We start from the raw sequence: 21,995 nt of genomic DNA, 5'->3' as shown, positions 1-21,995 counted from the left end.
TACCAGGCAACACTGAGAACTGTAGGATGGAGAGGAAAGAAAAGGGTAACCCACAATTGGGAGTTGAGATCCAGGCGTTTTTGGAGTTCCAGGTAGGCCAGAAAGCAGTCAGCGTTGGCTTTTGCCATGAATCTAGTGCCTAGAACTGGTAGGCAAATGAGGATCAATCTCAGAAGCACAGCTGAGACTTTACAAATATGATATAATTGATTAAAACACCAGAGTCACACAGGCATCTTAGCTCTTCCATTTACTATCTGTGTAATGTTGGGAAAGTTCCTTAACTTTTCTAAACTTCACTTCCTTCATTGGGTAACAAGAGACACAGAGAGAGAGAAGAAGAAGCCTATATAGATAAACTAGAAGATGTAAACAATCCATGTGACACAAAGTGCTACCCAACAAATGGAGACTGAATTGTTAGTTCAGAAATGGGAATTGAGTTCAAGTCAGAATGTTCATTCTCCTCATAATTTAACTTGTCTCCTTCAGTCTTTCCTGACCTAAATACTGGATTGATCCCTGATCCCGGGTCAAGATGGCTTCTGTGTCTGGAGTTAACCTAACTCCCTTAAGAAAAGAAAAGGTATATGTTTCTGAATGCCAAACTAGTAAGATCAGAAGGATGCTTACCAAATGTAGGTGTTCTGGAGTATCACCTGGTAGGTTTTATAAACTAATGGATTCCTGAGCCTCATCCCAGGAAATTCCGATTCAGTAAGTCTGTGGAAGAGCCCAGTGATCTGCATGTATTAGCAGTTTCCAGTGTGATTATTATATAGGTGGTCCATGGATCACAGTTTGAGAAACACCTGTACAGATGATGATCAGAATCTGAGATAAGCTGATCACCACACCTGGATACTATATCCGTGTAATTTTTAAAAGTGAAAGCAAAAGGGAAAATAAATAGATTCACATTGCTTCTTTTTTATTTCAAAATAGTAGCAAGAGTTGAAAAAGGCATCTACAGAGACTTATTTTCTGGAAACTAAAAAGATCCTTTTATAAAGGGTATTGAGTAATATGTTAGACAATATGTTGGACTGAAATTTATGAAATGCATAGAAAATGTGTTCAAAGGGGTAATTTTTAAATAGTCTTTAGAGAAATGTCCATGGTCTCACTTCAGTGAAGCCATTTCTAGGAAGTACTGAAATAATTGTGGTCAAAATGGTCTGCTTTCTAAATGTGTGATTCTTGGATAGAATCCAAAGACTTGAATAAACTGATAGTAGCATACCAAATAGATATGCCTTGCAATTATTAAGTGTCTTAAACAAGCATTTGATAGGTTGTACATTGACATCCATTAGCAAATGATCTCTAGACAGTTATTCTGAGTGGTTGCAATGAGATCTTATGTGATAGGTACAGGAGGCAAGGGGGTCAATCTTCTGGTCAACTACCAAGAATAAGATGAAATAGCTTCAGCACAGGGCTAAGACGTTGCATAATAATGTATTTCTCTCATATAAACAAATGATTGAGTACATTTAAGTGCTTGTTTGAGATCCTAAGTTCTGTGCCATATATAATAGAAAAATACTGCACAGCCTGACAGTTTGTATGGCAGGTATTAGTTAGCTCTCTCTATCCATGAAAATTCTCCATGTACACTCTATTAATCGTACACTTTCATGAAAATCATTTTGCGGTTCACACTGTTTAGGCTGGGAGGGTTAGGGGGTGGTGCTAGGACACTAGGGAACTTAGAAGTTCCCCGTGAGAAAGGAAGATAAGCTGAGTGTTTCCTGGGCTGAGGGAGTTTAGAAGACTTGAGTTAGAACAAAGGATGAGTTCTTTCTACCTCCACCTCAGAACTTTTCCCCTTTCCTGTAAGATTTATAGTTCATATCATTAGGGAAACTCAGGTTGGGCTTGTTCTCAGAATACTCAGATCCAAACGGATAATACCAAAGCACAGAGATTTCTAGGGAATGATGCTGCACCAATGTGAGCAGGCTATTAGTCAGCTATAAAATACAGCAAGAAGGGTCCAGCCCTGTAGGAAAAGTGATGGTGACAACTAAATGATGGGTCAAGTTTATAATTTAGCTCAACTTTAGTCGCAGCTGGGAACTGGCGTGCAATCTGACTGCCAGTAACAAGGATCAAAGAGCAATCAGGCAAACTGGTGCCATGGAGTGGAGAATAGTAAGGAAAATTCATTTGAGTGCACATACAGCTACCTGTCACCTTCAGTCAGCACTCTCAAGTCCAGACACCTCTCAATCATGAGCAAAGTGCTTCTAACAATTGGCCAGGCTCAAGTCTCACTGCTTTGGGGACCAAGATTACTGGACCTGTGGTTACAATTCTTTAATAGCCACAGTTGAACAGTAGAGGAGGTAGGTTGCAACACACAATGCCCATAGATAGTCATGAAAACTTTTTGTCCGTCTAATTAGAAAATTGTTCTGATTTTATATAATATCAACTTGCTTATTACTATGCCTCCTGTCATTTGGAATTGGTGTCTAATTTTCCTAATCATTCTTTTTCCCTTATGCCAGAAATAGAAAAATCATAGAGATTTTCTTTTTCATTCTGAGAAACCTGCCCTTAGGATACAGCCAGAAGAATAGGTATGTCTTTCCCGACACTGAAATTATTAAATTCAGTTTTCTTTGAAAATATTGCATTATAAAGGTAATATATATGTATAATCTATGTCAAAAATTCAAGCAGGATAGGAAGGCATCAAATGAAGAGAAGTTCCCTGACCGCACACTTCTGGGCCTCCTGATCCCATAACCCAGAAGTAAGATTGTTAACATTATGTAAACATTTATTTATATAAATATAATATATATGTATATGCAAATGTGTTGTATATGAATAAGTATTTTTATCCTTTATTTGTATCCCATTGTTTAGAAGGAATCTCCATTTGAATGTCCTTTAAGCATTCCAATTCAATAGATAAAAAAACTCAGTTATTACCCTCCCACCCACCCCCCACCACTCATAAAAATATCATCCAGTACACAGATCAATCAAACCAAGAACCTTGGGGTCATCCCTCTCCCTCACTTGCCATTTTAATTAGAGGTGAGTGTGTGAAAGTAGCACTCTCCCTCTGAGGTCTACCCCTCAGGGTAAGACAGTCTTGTGGACTTTCTTTATTTCAACCATTTAAACCTCTGAGGTGGCCTTTTCTTCTCCCTTTGTTTTTATTTAAAAAGGAGCGCAGGAAACACCCTCATGCAGCGCTTTTTAAATGAAGTGACTTGTCAAGTTCGAGACTGTAGCAGTAATCTGAAAGGCAGTAAATTTAGCGACCCTCACTTGCACTGACAGCCTGTCGAGCACTTGAAACATAAATAGCAGTGGAGACAAATCGCTGCTGTTTTCCTATTAAGCTTTGGCCCACTGGCCTCATAGCCTTCTAGGAGCGCGTGGGCCCAGCCTGGGAGAGGGACTGCTTTCAAGAACAGGCAAGTGCTCTCTTCTTTTCTCTCCCACTCCACCTCTGCCTGCGCTCCTGACACTGCAGCTGGGACCCCCACTCCCACTGTGATCCATCTGCTTTACAGAAGGCTAAAAATCCTGAGCCCAGATTGAGGGGTGCTGGTAAGCAGAGGCCTGCAACCTAGAATGAATGTTGATGGAGTAATTTTTAGCTTGTACCTTTTGGTCAAAATGAAGAAGCCAATGGCCGGACCCTTTACTAATAATTTGTTTTGACCCCTGAGCTGGCCACCTTATGTTAAATGGAAACATTCCAAGAACATCACTTTAATTCATACTTAAACCTTTTCCTCTTCTGCCCTACTCCCACTCTTTACCCTTCTTTTCTCTTCATTACTTATGTATTGACTTTAAGCAAGAACAGTTCTCCAAATTGGATCAAATAGCTCATTCAGCACTGGGCCTAGCTGAAGAAGTAGATCTGGGATTTTAGGGTGAACCCATATGAGGTCATTGCAACATCAGGGTTAAGAAAGGGTGAAGGGCTAGATGGGGTTATTGTCTGCTTTGTTTTAATTACATTTCAAAGGCTTCTGTGGCTTCAAAACTCTGCCTAGCAATCCTTCCATAGTGCAATCACCCTGCTGAGTTTAACACATTCACTTACTAAATGCCAATTGATTTATGTGACTCTTAAAAACAGCAACTGCTGCTCTCATCTCTCTTGATATTTAATCCTGAGCCATGGCAGAGTTGCTAATAACAGGTCTGGTAATACCCCCACAGTTCTGATGACAACGGTGAGTGATCTTGTTTGTTACTGACTCTGTCCAGCAATTCTAATCTTTGTCCCTGCCAAACAACCCACTGCCCCTACGTTTTAGGAAAAAGTCTAAAAAACAATTAACATCTGCAGGAATCTTTACTTCTATTTTATTCCCAAAGGACTCTTTTAAGTATATGGGGCTTTTTTAATCCTTTGTTTTCAGTTTTGCCTCTTCTTCCCCACACCCCTGAGGTCATAAAAGTGAAGTAGGAGAGTGTGGGTGCTGGCTTTAGGAGCTACATCCTACAAATGTTCTGCAGCCCCTGCTCCAGTGATTTGAATTATAACCCATGTGTGGATTACAAATTTAAATCCACAGTTAGCTCAAATCTCTTACCAACCCCATATTTCCAAGTACCTATAGAATGTACTCCACAGTATGTCCCAGGAAAACCTAATACCAACCATATCAAAAATGGAACTCATTATCTTCACTGCAAAATGAGTACCCCCTCCTAATTCGCCAAGTGATTCCACCTGCATTCACACTTAGGCAGTCATTAGCTTTCAACCTACACACTGCATTTAGAATACATTTCTTCATACCTGAGAAAACCAAGTGGACTACAGGAAATTCAGGGCAGGTGAGAGTCTGTGTACAGGGTCCACATTCCTTCTCCTACCCTCCAAGGGGACAGTGCCACTCTCTCCCATTGAGCCCAGACACCACCTTAGAATCCTTCTGAACATCATTCCCCAGGCAGCCACTGTCAGTTAAACAAGGTTGATCACAATTTTTTGAAATCTTTGAAGAGCCCATCTCCACTTTCACAGTAATTCACAGGAAGGCTCATCAAAATACATGTTAGTACTCAGTGTCAAGAAACAGGCACTGAGAGTAAATAGTGTTGATGTATAAAGGACTTCAAACAAATAGAATTTTCATACAATTTTATGCTTACACATCATGTTTCCTATATGGTGTGCAGGGAGGAAGGAAAGGAAAGAAGGAAGGAAGGAAGGAAAGAAGGAAGGAAGGAAGGAGGGAGGGAGGGAAGAGGGAGGGAGGGAGGGAGGGGAGAAGGGGAGGAAAAAAGGAAGAAAAAAAATTACAGAATAATGCCATTGTACTCAGTACCCTGTGGGTGCTGGCAGGCTTAAAGGGGATGTAGTGGTACCTCACACAGCAAATCCAGAGTCCTCAAACCACCCGTCACATCCCAGTGCATGTCCTCACACATCACCGTCCTCATTTTTCCTGCTCGGAGACTTCTAGATTGCCACACCCTTTTGCAATTTGCTAGCCCTAATTTTTTCTCCACTTGCATTTCTCAAGTTCCTGAAAACTTATTTCTCCCAGAAATCTTCTCTACTACTAAGTCTACTCTACACTGTCTCTGTAGCTCCTTTGCTGGTTGCTGGCATTTTTGTGTACCAATAGGTTTTTATTGCTAATGGAGGGACTCCTAAAAATAAATGGTTAAGAGGCTAAATTTTTAAAGATCAACTTTTTTCCCCTCATTTATTGGTTCATTTGATCCTTTCAATAAGGAAGTTAAGTGAAGTGGACAAACCTCATAAAAGATGAAGCCTGTCTTTCTACCTTCTTTATCAATAATTGAGCTGCATTGCTTTGGAAATTTCTCAAATGTCTTATTCTCAATCTCCCATTCTATACTTGAAAGAAAGAAATAAAGCAGATTCTGAGAGCTAAGAATTCAGCCAACTGGAGCATCTTTCAGCATTCTAATGATAAAAGTAGTCATGCTTACTTCGGAACATGAGTCCCAAAAGTCCACAGACCTGGGTCAAAGCTCATGTCTTCCTTACTAACATTATAAGCTTGGGCAATTTTCTTGACCAATCTAAACCTGTGTTCCTATGTGTTACACATCTGTAAGCAATCTTAAAACTATTGTGAATTAAATAAGATAATATATCTGAGTCACTTAGCACAGTGCCTAGCAAGTGTTTATTAAGCAGTAGCTCATTCAACAGTCACTCTACTATATTTCTTAAACTTTTAATGGGTTCCGACATTGTGCTACACACTAGGGAAGGGATACAGTGATGATCAAACTAAATGTGGTTTTTACAGTGGTAAAGCCTTACAATGTAACCATAGCTATTCTCAGTACAATCCCCTTCAGAGAACTAAATATAGGGGATTCTGACTTCAAGCATCACATTTAGAAGGGCAGGGCAGTTTCTAAAAACTGACACCAAGTAGGGGGTAATGGTTTAGTATAAATACAATAAAAGAATGTCATGGCCCAGGACTGAAAAAAGGATGCATGCATGGCAGCCTCAGGTTGGAAGCTCAGCTCAAACTATTTCAGCTAGCTTATTTTTTATATGTGAAAGCAAAAATGCAAATCATAATGAATTGGATCTCTCTGGGTGCCAGGAAAAATAATCCCAGGGTGTTCTTTTTCATTTGGCCCATGCTCATTCATAGAGCCAAAGCCAGTTGTGAATCTTCCCTGGCATTGTTCTTGTCACTGGTTTCCGGGTACTAACTACATCCTTTGGGGTTGCAGAAGGCATGGGGCCAATTTGCATAATCCACCCCCTGTTGTGTCTTATTATTCAAATAGGGAACATTTCTATAGCAGAGTAGCCCACCCCTTCCCTTGCATGCAGCTCAAATGTCTTAACAGTCATATGCCTCTTTCTTCAGAAAACTCTCTCTCCAACTCTTCCCTAAAATCATCCTCATTATATCACATCTCTCCGTTTTTGTTTTTGTTTTTGTTTTCTTCATCCCCTTCAGTACCTTGTTCTTCCCTGTGTCTCCTTATCCTCCTGTGGTTGTTGCTTTTGACGACTGCATCTACCCCTTCCCTGCCTTCTTTCAATCAGGGATCATTTTACCACTCTTCACTCCTCCCCTCCAGTGGTGAAAAGTGAGGATGAGAAGTGGTTTCAGCCTTTGGACAGTAACATTGTCAAACACTAAGGGGTCTCTCAGGTGGAATGTGAAGCGGAGAAGCAAAAGCTTCAAATAATCTGGAGAGAGACATGGCTGGAAATGCAAACAGAACCCTACTGCAGGCATCTTTTCTAGATTTCTTGTGTTTCTTTCTCTCTTCCTTTCCTTAGCATTTTTGTGTAGAACGTGATGTGCAGAAAAGCAGGGAAGAAAGCAAAAACAGGAATAGGTGAGAGCATGTCCTTAGGGGAAAACAAAAGCAAAACATGAAACATACTGTAACAACAGGAACATGGTACAGCATTTGAAGTTCTCACAGGAAACTTCAAATGGCATCATTGATTCGTGATCTTTTTTCCTTTAATTCTCATAGGTAGAAGTTCATAGCTTGCTTTTCTTGCTTACCTACTTCACTCACGTTTCCAATCACAGACCCACACAAACACAAATACACACACATACACACCTTGCAAGATAAATTCTAGTTCTTTGCTTTTCATTAAACTGTATGTATGTTTGTGTTTATAGCTAGTGTGTTTACAGCCACTTGCATGTAAATATTCAAACGTAGGTGAGTAAAAGGAATAGCAACCCCATTTCAAGCACATCTTCCTATCTGTGAAAGACTGATCTACTGAGATGCTATACTTATAAAAGTCTTCTCAGAACAGTGAAAAAAAATGATCCATTCATTTCCTAACATACTTTCCTTGGAATTCTATATTTTTAAAGTCACAAAATGCTCCAATTTAGCAAGTTTCCTAAATTGTATTTTTTGTATCTCAAATAAAAGGAAAGACAGGTACTATAATGATTATTAGAGCAATAGTCTTTAAAAAAATTTTAATTCCAAATATGGGGCTGGTTGTCATGTCTTGGGAAGTTTTTGAGGCTAGTCCTGCTCTGCTTAGTGAGCAAATATTTGAGGGTGAGGAAATGTGTGTGCTGCTCCCTAAAAGTTAACAGTAAAATCTTATATGTAAATAACTAGTTTTTTTATGGGGTGTTTGTGTGTGCATGTGTGTGTGTGTGAGAGAGAGAGATGGGAGGATGGAAGGAGGGAGGGGGAGGAGAGAAAGAAAGGGAATGAGAAATATATGGAAATATATTTAATTTCAAATGGCTCCTTTTTACAAATGCCTGGTTGACCTTATAAATCTAAATCAGTCAACATTTTGCATAGCAACTACCGGGCTCACTAAAGTATGGAACTCCGAAGGCACTGTACTCAGAAGGCAGCACCTGGCATACTTTAATTGGAGTTATTCCTGGCTGATTTGCCTCCACATTGGGGAACACAGGAGAGAACACTTTTCTCTTGCCATTAGCTCTAGGCCCTTCTTTCTGACTTATGAAGAAATATTAAAAGAACTAATATGTACAACTTGAGTAAACAGTGACTAAGAAGGGATATGCTAATTATGTGCAAGAGTTTAAAAGGTGCATACACTGAGGAGGATGAGAAGTTATTTAGCCTGGTAGCTGAATATTGCCAGGAGACACAAAAACACATTAAGCAAAGGGAGATTTAAACTAAACACTAGATCCCAGAATAAATATAACACTCAAGCGATGTGAGCAGACTTGTGGAAATTGGTTGAGATGTTTAAAATACCAAAATACTGAAATTTGCATTTCAAGTACACATTTCTGTAAGGGCAAAAAATAATAGGGACAAGAGAAAGACCCAAATTGTGGCCATAGAAGTCGTCTACCAGAGAACTTAAACAATAGGTTTTGTGTCCATTTCTGGCCTGAGAGTCTTTTTAAGGTTGAGAGAATAAAAGACAATATTGGCAGGACCCTGGGGTTGAGAGCAGCCAGTCAGAGAGAACTGAAAGAAGTGGAGAAAAGTTGCCCTCTTGGGGGCAGGCACATGAGGGCAAAGGGAAAGAAAGGAACAGGAGAATCTGAGTGCATTTTAGAATTTTGTGACTCAAGATTCAGCTGGTGTATTCCATGCCTTAAAACAAGAAACGGCACTTGCTGAGATTGTATCGTGCCTGTGTCCATGGGGAGCTCTGTTGGTTTCCAAAACGGTAACTCCACATGGCAGATAATTCCTCGGGACATGGCCAGAGATGCCCCTGTGCAGTCCTTCAACAACAGAGTACGCAGCACACCCTTTCTTCCCCAGTAAAAGAGAACTCTATTAGGATCATTAAAAGGCAGTGGAGTTTTATGCCAACTTCTCTGACAGAAATACTTAGCCACTTTTCAATACTTAGCTCTATTCTCTTAAACTATGTGAAGTGCTGACAATAACTCTAGTATCTCTTTGAATTTCTTAATTCAGTTCAGCTTTATCTCAGTCCATTCAGGTTACTATAACAAAAAATACCATAGACTGGGTAGCTTATAAACAATAGAAATGTATTTCTCACAGTTTTGGAGCTTGGGAAGTCCAAGATCAGGGTGCCAGCAAATTTACTGTCTGATGAGGGCCCACTTCCTGATTCAGAGACAGCTGTCTTTTCTCTGTGTCCTTACATGGCAGAAGAGGCAAAGGAACTCTCTGGAGTCTCTGTTTTCTTTTCTTTTCTTTTCTTTTTTTTTTTTTTTTTTGAGATGGAGTCTTGCTCTGTCACCCAGGCTGGAGTGCAGTGGCTCAATCTCAGTTCACTGCAACCTCTGCCTCCCAGGTTGAAGCAATTCTGCTGCCTCAGCCTCCCAAATAGCTGGGATTACAGGCACATGCCACCACACTTGCTAATTTTTTTGTATTTTTAGTAGAAACGGGGTTTCACCATGTTGGCCTGGCTAGTTTTGAACTCTTTACCTCAAGTGATCTGCCCACCTCGGCCTCCCAAAGTGCTAGGGTTACAGGCATAAGCCACCATACCCAGCCTGGAGTTTCTTTTATAAGGCTTCATTTATGAAGGTTCCATCTTCATGACCTAATTACCTCCAAAGACCCCACTTCCAAATACCATCATCACTTTGGGGCTTAAGTTTCAACATATGAATTTTGGAGAAGCACCAGCATTGGGTCTGTAGCAAGCTAACTCAACAAACATTTATTGAGTGACTAATCTGAGCCAAACTCTGTGCTAGTTCATGAGGATATTATGAGTAAGGCATGGTCCCTGCGACGCTTACAATCTGGAGCTTTGGCTTTCCAACAACAGAAAAGCTCCCATTTCCTGTTAAATTTCTGTGAATTGGTAAGAAATTCTCAAGTGAAGCAGTAGAGCTAATGCATTGTGGGAAAAGTCTCCTGGGTGTGACTAGAACAGACTAATCAGGAAGGGCCAGGGAATGCTAGAGTTTCAACTGGAGGATCCAGGGGATAGGGAAAGGAAGCATGACAACAGGGAAGGCCCAGGGGTGTCTCTCAATGTTTTAAATTCAGTTTCTGGCCTGAGAGTCTTCTTAAGGTTGATAGAATGAAAGGAAATATTGGCAGGACCCTTGGGTGAGAGCAGCCAGTCAGAATTGAAAGAACTGGAGAAAATTTGCTCCCATGAGGACGGACACACCAGGGCAAAGGAAAGAAAGGAGCAGGAGAATTGTTGGATGATATTGGTTGGATGGTGGAACACAGTGTAGTTTCCCCTGCCGAAAGTTGGTTTGCACCTTGAGCCCACTTCCACTTTATTGAGATAGCTAGGCACATCGTGTGCTGGAGACAGAGGCTGCCATCAGAGAGGAGGAGAGCTATCACAGGAGAAGCAAAAATGATGTCTCTGCCTCTCATGTGGGTCACTTAAGGGAAAACTCTCCTTTTATCCTCAGGTAGTTTAGAGGAAATTCTAGAGACATGAGATTGAAAGTTTATCTGATAAGGATATGTTTTATCATCTGCTTATCAGGAACAAATTAGATTATTAATACTTATATTGGTATGTAAGAATCCCAGGCCCCCAAACACAATAAATATTGTTTTATTTTTCTCTCATTCATCTTACTATTTACTTTCATAGGTGCCATCTTCCAGAATTGGTAGGGCTTTAGTTGGTGCAGCTAAAAATAATCTTTTTCTCTCCTGCAACTGTTTAGTTTTTGTTTTTGTTTTATAAATTCAAAAAGCAAAGTAGGGACCCATAATCCACCATTTCTAGGTATTTCATGGGAATTGGAAAGAATTCAGTGTTGCCAATCATCTCTAAGATTATCCTTGTTCTCTCCTTCTTCTACTGACAGCTGTGTCCCCAACCAAGATTAAGATTATGGCTGGGGGATATGCAGTATGGGAAGAAATACTAAAACATTCTGAAATTATTATTAACTATTTTCTCATTAAAATTTACCATTATTCTCAAAATAAATACTGCTATCTTACTTTCTATTCCACCTCTGCATTCTAGGTTTTCAATGAGCTTACACCTATTTCTGCCTGCTAAATAAAAAACTAATTGTCAAAGTTGCCATTAGCCTTCAGGGTATTTATGTTCAGCTAGAAGAGTCTTAGCATCGAATAGTTGGCATGATGCTTAGTCCATAGAAACCATATGCAGGAAAGATCTTTTTACCCCTTCAATCCTGAATCCTGCCCAATTAATCCAGAAAAGTGGCCAGTTACCCTTTCTGAGATTACTGTTTTCTTCTCTACTACATTCTACTTCTATAACATGTAAAATCAGATCTAAGTACTTGCTTTAAATGTTGGCAAAGGAGAAGAGAAAAATGTAGACAGGAAAAAATCAACCTCTTAAAAATAATATTTAACTATATGCTATAGACTAATTCTAAAACATTCTCAGTAGAAGCATGTGCTAGATAAAGATAATGTGCAGAACTTCAGAACCAAATAATGTTATATTACTCTTGCCTGTTTTTTTAATCAAGATTGTACAGTTTCCTCAAAACTAGTGATACTGACAATTGAGAGAAGACTTGAAGCTTGGAATATCCAGAGAGTTGTGTTATAGAATGCTAGCAAGGAAGCCCCATGTTCTGTCAGGAGCCTAGTTAACAGGTTTAGCTGACATATTTAGAGTAAATTTGTCTCCTTGCTAACTGTCTGTTATGTTGATTTGGTCATCGAGGAATTTCCAAAAAAGGAAAACAGCTTATGGCATTTGAGCAGAGCTAATGACTGGTACCATTTAGTGTAGAATGACCAGGAGCATCATGGTTGCAGGACCGTGTTCTTTAACACCCTCCCCAGCTGCTCTATCCTAACTCGCGTAACAGTGGAGTTTTGAAATTTTGGGGTGAGGGGGTTCAGTTTAGCTAGAGTTGAAGTCCTTGGGCCTTTCTGGCCAAGCTCTGGCTAGGCTCTTCCTGCTACCCAGTCTCATTTCCTCTTCTCTTTCCTCTTTCACCTTCTCTTTCCTCAATCACCTTCTCTTTCCTCTTTTCATTTTTCTCCCTCTGTACTTCTTCCTTATTTCTCTCTCCATCTCTTCAGGAAGAAAATGGTTTAATCAATTATACTCCACATAGGGGAATTTAAACAAGGTTTCTTAAGTTGAGATTTCTTTACTAAAATGCACACACTCAACTATGTAGATCTTTCCAAACAGGACCTCCCTATTCCTAATCCCAACTTTTAAGCCAATAATATTTAACTCCCAAACCCCAGATGACAGTCCATCACAAACACACCATCAGCAGCACATTCTCATGGATCTGGCCCGTGGCCTAAAAGCCTCTAGGATGATGTAGTTTGATATAGAACAGAGATCACAACTGCCAAGACAGTTTAGCATACAATCCTTGTGAGCAGAATTTAACAGAATCTGGAGAAGAGTGGTGGTTTCTCAAAAGGAAGCCACTTTGTCTAATAACAACGTTGGTGTAAAGAGTGCTTTGCAACAACAAAAAAAGAGTGCTTTGTAGCATGGGGTAATAGATGATGTTGGTGCCATATCCCCTCAGAGCACTTTATGATTTGCATGTACCTCCCACCAGCTCCCACTTTGTTCGAAACCCTTAACCAGCGACTAGTGAGTGCATGCACGTATAAACACCCCAGCTCCCAGCCTCATGACCAGAATAATTTTGAAGTGGGACATGAGCTGTCCCCAGGCCTCCCTGAAAGACTGAGCCACAGTTGCTCTCTGTGGGACTTAGCCTGGCATTGCACCCTTGCTTGGCTTCTTTCTCTTCCAAGTCCCATTTTCCCATTTTCTTTCTGGTTTTTCCTGAGAGTATTTTCTACTCAATCACTTTCACAAGATTTTTGTCTTGAGGTCTGCTTCTGTGGAATCTGATGTCAGACAAAGTACATTTTCAAATCATTGAAAGGAAATGTGGACTTATTGCTTTTAAAAAGAATAATGAGAGGATCTACTGCCTATTTCAGACTTTAAAAAAGAATCATGAAAATCTCTGCTTTTCAGGAAGGGAATTTGAAGGAGAAGAAGAATATCTGGAGATCCTCGGCATCACCAGGGAGCAGTCCGGCAAATATGAGTGCAAAGCTGCCAACGAGGTCTCCTCGGCGGATGTCAAACAAGTCAAGGTCACTGTGAACTGTGAGTACGGCAGGAGCCAGCAGGTGCTAGGTGCCCAGGTGCTAGGTGCTCTACCTCCAGTGAGCTCTAAACATTCCATTAGCAAAAGAACATTATATTTCAAGCAGATGCTCCTCTGGCCAGGAATGCACATTTATACATTGAACACATCCAAGGACAGGACTTGGCCTTTGAATTTGATAAATCAACTCTAAATGTAATCCATAATATGTTTAACAATACCCTTTTTTACTCAGACTAAAGAATTAAGAAAACATGATCAGACAGCACTAACATTGCTGGCGGTCACTATGCTGGTCTTCGTGGAAATCAAGGTCATACTACTTTAGAAAAAACAACAATTTGTATCTGGTTTAACTGGAATTTCCATCTTAATGCATTGTTTGTCAGGAGGGAATGCCTCAAGATTATATTTTATCCTCTGCTATTTAAATAATTGGCCTTGGGAACAAATTAGAGCCACTCTGGTCAGATACCATGTGTCCCTGATGGCTAACAGGAATGTCTGATAAGTTAATTTCAGTTACCTATTTGTCCCAAAGTATGGGCATTAGAAAGGAAGATTTCACTAAGATGCATAGGTAAGTGGGCATACTTTGAACTTCTTGGATGAAAGGATTCTTAGATGTAGTTCGAAAGAGGGTGGGCGGGGGGAGGATCTATATGATGTGTGTCACCCAGCAAAGGAATAAAGAGAATTCGTTTACCCTGTTCAGTTAGCACTGACTCTGCATCATTCAAATTCAAGTTCCCACATCACACAGCTGTGGCTAGTGTGGAAGCTTTGACAGTTCTTCCCTTCTATGCATTGAATGTACACACATCCTACATACACACACATAGGCACACCAGCACACATGTACAAACATCTTAATCCATATTTGAAAGTATCCTTTAGGCTGTGATGAGTACTTTCTGTCACCTTATGTCCTCCTATGTGCCAGAGATTTTATATAAATTCTCTCTTTCTACTCAACAACCCCAGCAAGGTAGATATAATTGAGATCATTTTAGAGTTTGAAAAAGCACAACCCAAGGAGGTAAAACTGCCCATTCAAAGTGACACAGAAAGTAAATGTAAGAAAAGGGATTCAGTCTCAATTCCATTTGATTCTAAAGCCCATGCTCACAGGAGGAAGACAAGGAATTTGCAATTCCACATACCTACTATGTGCAGCATTGAGTTAAGAGATTTATATTGGCCGGGTTTGGTGGCTCACTCCTGTAATCCCAGCACTTGGGGAGGCTGAGGCGGGTGGATCACCTGAGGTCAGGAGTTTGAGACCAGCCTGGCCAACATGATGATACCCTGTCTCTACTAAAAATACAAAAATTAGCTGGGTGTGGTGGCAGGTGCCTGTAGTCCAGTTACTCAGGAGGCTGAGGCAGAAGAATCACTTGAACCCAGAAGGTGGAGGTTGCAGTGAGCCGAGATCACGCCACTGCACTCCAGCATGGGCAACAAGAGTGAAACTCTGTCTCAAAATAAAACAGAGAGAGAGAGAGAGAGAGAGAGATTTATATTTGTTGTTTAATCCCCACAGCCATTTTAAACCTATGAGATAAGCATCATTAGTCTTACTTTAGAAATTTGGAAACTAAGGCTTGGAGAGCTGAGGAAACTTGCTAAAGTTTACACAGCCTGTGCTGGGATGCACCATTACCTGTGGCCTTCTCCAGCCTTGCAGACCTCTGAAACAAGCAGCAAAATCTCTTTCACACCAAACCTAGAGGAATCTAATAGAAACAAAGGACTCTGCTATAGTTTATGGCACTCATTTCCAAGAAGCAAAGGACTGCATTTCATGAGTTCTGAAGTGCTTCTATCCCTAGCTATCTTCAAATGTTTTAGTAATAGAGTTTTGAAATGCCAGTTATTACTATTATTTTCTAGTGTTGGGTCTAGTGTTGGGTGTGTTTCAAAGACACATTAATGATCGCAATGTTATAAAATGCTTTAGGACCTTTTTGTCACATGAAAGGCAACTTCTCTGGCTGTTTGTGTAAGTTTATAATTAGGTTAGCTTCTTTTATGTACACACAACCATGCCATCATCTTCCATCTCTTCCCGGACTTTTGGAGTTAAGGTTTCATTTTCTCTTAATTGACCTTCATCTTAATTAGATTTCTGAAAGTCCAATCATGGTGTACATAGATAATATTTATGCTTCCATTGTGTGAAACATCAAAGTGGTCTGGATTGCAGATGGTTCCCAAGATCAAAGCTAGCAGCCTGGGTCCTATTATTATTAGTGCAATTAGTCTGACATTGCTTCTTCTTGACTGTCCCCAAAGTGTAATTTAAAGCAGAAGAAAATACTTATAATTTTCAAGAAAAGACTTTTATGAAAATGTGAGCTTTTGCGAGTGATGAGTGAATCACAGAATGTGGACAGAACTTTGAGATTCTAAAAACATACCTCGTAACAAATTATATGGAAAGCTATAATGAGTTTAGTCACACATCCAGTATGTCCTAACAAGCAGGACCTAGCATGTGCCTGATCTTATAAAAATTGCTCAGTAAATGTGTATTGAATAAGTAGGTGAAAAATTCATAGATAAACTCTGCCCTCTTAACATTTCTCCAAATTTTGCAAATAATGTGGTCACGAATCTTGAAAAATATTCTATCAATTTCCTTTGGAATCACCTTTTACCAAACCTCGTGAGCTGTGTTTATATTATATCAAAACTAGTCATCACAGAGTTGTCCTGTTCAAACAATTAATCCAACTTAAATATAGTTGTATTAAGTAGATGAAGCCTCTCAGATTGAATTATGGAACCAAGTCTACCTAGCAACACTCTTGCATACAGATAAATGCCTGGGATCACCTCTGTCACTTCATCTAATCCTGCCGGCCATGAAATCCATTATTTAAACTGATTCTGCTTCCTTTTCAAAACACAGGCTTTGGAATTAGGTCAGGGGATCAGGATGGTTAAGATAACTACTGGCCAAATAGATTACTGTAATGAACAGACCCTGAGTACCACTACAAGAAAAAAAAAATCTCAGGGCTGTTAACTTTCTCCCACCAGCACTTCATTGACTCATTTACTCAGTTGCCAACAGATGTTTGTTGCAGGGCACTGAGAGACTAGAGCAGTAAAGAAGAGAGACCCAACAGTCTCTCCTGTTGAGCTCACAAGCTGGACTCCATGGTGTCTTCTTTTTACTTCTTTTGGATAGCACTTCTCTGCAGTAGGCATATAGCATTACACATAGCCACTTTTACAGGCAAAATCTGTTTTCTAAGTGGTAGGAGGTCCTGGAATTCACAGAAAGCTAAAATGTTGGCTCAAAATCTCTTCAATTAAATAAGCTTAGTATAATTTAGACAATAGACAGGACTTTCAGCTTTCTGTATCTTACCCACAATGTAGCTGTTAATTTCTTTCAGATACCAGCCCTAGAGACAGTCTGTTCTTTCATTGCAGGTTCTAGGTGCAGGTCCTCAATTTCAGTTCACAGTGCGTTAAATGTAACTACTTTTGAGTTTGTCTCATCCTAGTGCCCAGTACACCTAGAATAATATCTAGCACCTAGTAAATGTTTAACAAATACAAACTGTTAATTTTATCTAGACTCTTTCAATACTGGACTCTTCCTATTCCTGGAGAAATTTTTCTCAAAAGCTGCTCCCAGCTCTCAAGCCTGTCCCTGCTCCATTGAACAGCTGACATTCCCACCTTCGACTTTCCCACAGGTCTCTCTCCAAATAGGTTCACATTGCCACTCCTCGCAACTCCTTTTCCCTTTATTTGTCTGTCTCTTTGAATTCAGTTCTGCCTCCACCCTGGTGTCCAGAGCTAATCAACCCAACCAACACCCATGCTGGGGCACTTGGGGAGCTGACATTTCTAAATGTGAGCTTGCCTTGCTTTTGATAGCCATTTATTTAGAGGAAGCAGAGGTTGCCACAGAACACACTATTGGGACTGGAGATACCTGTTGCCTCCAGATAATGTATATGTATTTTAACCGGTATCTTCAGTGATTTGATTCAAAAATCACCTAATGAGAAAACATTAGGAAAACAACTTTTTTGTTTGTTTGTTTGTTTTTGAGACAGGGTCTCACCCTGTTGCCCAGGCTGGAGTGCAGTGGCCCAATCTCAGCTAACTGCAACGTCTGCCTCCTGGGTTCAAGCAATTCTCATGCCTCAGCCTCCCAAGTAGCTGGGATTACAGGCACGTGCCACCACACCCGACTAATTTTTGTATTTTTAGTAGAGACGGGGATTCACCGTGTTGACCAGGCTGATCTCAAACTCTTGACCTTAAGAGATCTGCCTGCCTTGGCCAGGAAAACAACTGTTTAATATGGAACCAGACTGGCCAGCTTCTCTAGCTTTTCATAGTTACACCTATTCAGTCTCCATGCTCATCTTTAGTTTATTCTTGCCTGTGGGTAGGTAATGGTAAAGACATATCCTAATATTTATGAATCTATTATGAGGTCTTCAGAGGAAATATTCAGTAACAACCCAGAGTACTACAATGTTTCATTATAATTTTGCAATATGGACAAGAACCATAATTTCCTAAGTACCTTCAGAGTACCAAGACTCTCCTAGAGATTTCATATCGATTCACTGTAAACATCACACCAACAGTGGCTAACTATATTAATCCATTCTCACACTGCTATAAAGAACTGCCCAAGACTGGGTAATTTAGAAAGGAAAGAGGTTTAATTGACTCACAGTTCCACATGGCTGGGGAGGCCTCAGGAAACTTACAATCATAGTAGAAAGCAAAGGGGAAACAAGGCACACTCTTCTCAAGGCGGCAGGAAAGGGAATGAGTGCAGGAGGAACTACCAAACCCTTATAAAACCATCAGATCTCATGAGAACTCATTCACTATCACGAGAACAGCATGGGGGAACCACCCCCATGTTTCAATTACCTCCACCTGGTCTTTTCTTTGACACGTGGGGATTATGGGGATTACAATTTGAGATGAGATTTTGGGTGGGAACAGAGCCAAACCATATCGCCAACCAAATTGGAAGGTGTATTGGGCCTGGTCTGCCCCAGTGAGAAGTATTTACTTTATCACTGGCATTGTTTAATATACATTGTTTAATATTGCTGGCACATGGTAACTTACAAAAAAGCAACTCTAAATCAGTCTTATTATCATTTCTAAATTCTCTACAGACAATGTGTTTCTTATTGCCTACATCCTCTGCCTCTGCTGCTTTTTATACCACTGCACACTACCCATGGGAGACCATCTATATCATCCCCACGTAGAGAGGACAAAAACAAAGCTCAGTGAGTGTAAGCATGCTGTGACACAAAATCAAACAGCTTTTGTGAGTGGTAGACTTGGAACTCAAACCCAGGTCTAACTCCAAAGTCCTTTCTTTATCCATGATACCAAGTGAATAATAATACTAGAAAATAATACATGCAATCACTTTAGGCATTAAAAGTGCTATCATATTAATGATTTCATTTGATCTTTACATCAAACCTGTGAGATAGACAGGCAGGCATCATTGTCTATATTCCTAGGTGAGGGGCTGCAAGGGAGCATTGTGTCCCATGGTAACAATCTAAGTGGCGCTAGCGGAGATTGAGTCTGCATTTCCTGACTCCTAATACAGGTTTATATCCACTGTGTCACCACATGTTGTGCCATTGTTCGTACCCTGTAAATAATAGAAATATGCAACATTTACCTTTCCATCTACCAGCGTGCTCCCTCCCCTGAATCGTGTTTTTTCCTATTAGAAATTCATTGTTCTCCAAAAGAATTCATTCAAATAGACGTACCAGAGCAGAGAGGTTCAGAGCGTGAGTTTCAGAGCATGACAGACCTGGGGTTAAATCCATGGTCTGTCAAGTACTGACCATGTGAATTTGGACAACTTACTAACCCTCTATAAACTTGTCTTCTCTTTCATAAAATGGGGCTAATCATATTTATCTCCTAGGGCTAATTATTTGGATAAAGAGGATATCTAAAATTTAGTAGAGTGCTGACATGCAGTAAATGACTATACATTAAATTTTCTATTCAGAATGTTATTCTTTTATACTAATATTCCCAATATTAGTAAGATTAAATGAATGATATTTTATTTCCTAGTCTGCTGTTTTGTTACCCTATTTATTCTGATTGAAAGAGTCTTGTTATTGGTGATGTCAGAAGAAGAAAGGCCCTATTAATATTTTCAGAACATGGAATTTTGAATTAATATAAACTGGAAGAGTCCTTTGACAATTGTAAGCTATTCCAAAGTCACATGAAGAATAACAATGGACCTCTCTGTGCAGCATTTTTATGAAGCCACATTTTTATTATAACCATATTTTGAATAAGGACATCTATTATTTTAACTACACAAGGCATGCTGCAGTTAGATTTGTAATAGTCTTTCTTAGCCTCACCTATGCAGAATTCATTACAAATGAATTTTGAAATGTTCATTTCAATAAGCCATGAAAAAATAAACTTGCACTATGGTGTCATTTGAAAAATATTATAAACAATGAGCTCTTTGTATATTTATCAGTATTCGTATATTTACCCTGGTACAAGAAAATTCCCAAGTTTTCAGAGAGAAGCAAGTAGTTGGCCTTTGTAACTGACTAGATAAACGCACTTGTAAGTGCTCAATCCTACTTTACTGCCAGCTTTCCCATGCTGGGGTCTCTGAGAGGCTAATAAATAGCTTGCTGCTTAGTCATTCAGGTTCCAAACAAATTGAGAAGTAAGGAAAAGAGTGGCCAGGGAGACCTAAATGTTCCCATTTTTAGAGATCAAGGTGGCTAGAGATAGTAGCTTAGTGTGGCCGACTTACCTCCCCAGTCATGGCAGCCCTGGGGTGGGACAAGCCTGCCTACATGAAAGCAGAAAGGAGAGAGCCTAAGTAAGCCTTCTGACATGGAGAAACAGAGGAGAACCTCTGCTACTGGCCAGAAGCTTGGTCCCAACAGGAAGATAGGAAAGATATGAGCCAAACAGGCCCAGTTTCTTCTTCTCAAACTTTTCAATCAGAAAAATCATTTATTTCCCCTGGGTCCCAAAGTGGTAGAGGACCAAGGGTAAATAGTCACCATCTGGCGGTTATAACCATGTGGCTCCAGAAACTCACAAACAGTAGTTAAAATTTATTTTACAAATTGGGAAATTGAACAAACAAAATTCATAAGCAAAATTATCTTCAGTCAACATCAATGGGCCACTGTGCTACAGATGATGGAGTCATTGGCAGCTAAAGCACACAATACAGTGAGAAGAAATGAGGACTGGAAACTAATATTTATTGAATATTCTACTGCTGGTCGTCTTATTTCTTTACTTATGAATCTTATCTCAGTGGATGGCATCACCCAGATGCCCAAGCCAGAAATCACAGTGTTACCTTTTCAACACTCCTTCTTTTCCTCACCCTTATGAAATCCATTTCTAGTCTCATCAGTTCTGAGGCCTAATATCTCTCAGCCTTCAAATGCACTTCCCTGCCTTGGGTTCCAACATTTTTTTATTTTTGAGACAGGGTCTTGCTGTGTTGCCCAGGCTGGAGTGCAGTGGCTCGATCTCGGCTCACTGCAACCTCCATCTCCTGGGTTCAGGCAATTCTTGTGCTGCAGGTTCCCGAGTACCTGGGACTACAGGTACACACCACCACACCCAGCTAGTTTTTTGTATTTTAGTAGAGATGGGGTGTTGCTGTGTTGGCCAAGCTGCTCTCAAACTCCTGACCTCAAGTGATCCACCCACTTGGGCCTCCCAAAGTGGTAGGTTTAGAGGCATGAGCCATCATGCCCAGCCCCAACATTTTATAGATGAGGAAATGGAAGCAATGTGACTATTGGCAAAGTATTAAACTCTCAAATGAGGAAGGACAATGAGGAACAGAGCCTGGATTTGAGCTCATGTCTACCAAATTTTAAATCCAAGCCCAGAACCTCTATTCTGTGTCCCATCCCTTTATTAATATCTCCCCCACAGCACCACTACTACCAACTGTTGCATTATCCTTTGAACTAATGTGCTCTAATGATCTATATAACCAATTTTAGAAGCTAGCTTCTTTTTTGAAAAGATAAAAAAGAAAAAGGCTCAAACTGGTACAGATGTTTTCCCAGACCACAGCTCTGGTTAAGAATAGAGTCAAAATCAGACCTCAGATTTCCTCTTCTTGACTGCTAATCCTGGTTCTTAAGCCATGGAATAGACAAATGAGTTATAATTTGGAAAGTTAGCAATTTAAGAGTTAAATTAGTTAAGGGTTTGAAAACACACTTGGATCATAATGATGCCAACCACCCATTTGAAAAGAATGAGCAGTTTTAACTAGAATTGGGATAGTTTACAGTTGGAAAGGATGCTATAAATCATTAAAATAGGATTCCCTCATTTTATAGGTAATAAAACCAAGGCCCAGAAAGAAAACGTATGATGAGAAGTCCAAACAGCCAAACTCAAACTAAA

The 21,995-nt window shown here is 40.0% G+C and overlaps 1 protein-coding gene across 2 annotated transcripts in view; it reads left to right on the top strand.

Moving 5' to 3' along the window:
- LSAMP (limbic system associated membrane protein) overlaps window positions 1-21,995 on the top strand; it is a 651,156-nt gene that overhangs the window by 587,601 nt on the left and 41,560 nt on the right. For both annotated transcript variants that reach the window (XM_054481231.2, XM_054481230.2), the window contains exon 4: window positions 13,400-13,534. In XM_054481231.2, the coding sequence (XP_054337206.1) occupies window positions 13,400-13,534 (135 nt within the window). The remainder of the gene's footprint in view (window positions 1-13,399; window positions 13,535-21,995) is intronic.

This window comes from Pongo pygmaeus, chromosome 2 (genome assembly GCF_028885625.2).
Source record: "Pongo pygmaeus isolate AG05252 chromosome 2, NHGRI_mPonPyg2-v2.0_pri, whole genome shotgun sequence".
In the NCBI taxonomy this organism is placed as follows: domain Eukaryota; kingdom Metazoa; phylum Chordata; class Mammalia; order Primates; family Hominidae; genus Pongo; species Pongo pygmaeus.
This window is presented reverse-complemented; position numbering and strand designations above follow the sequence as displayed.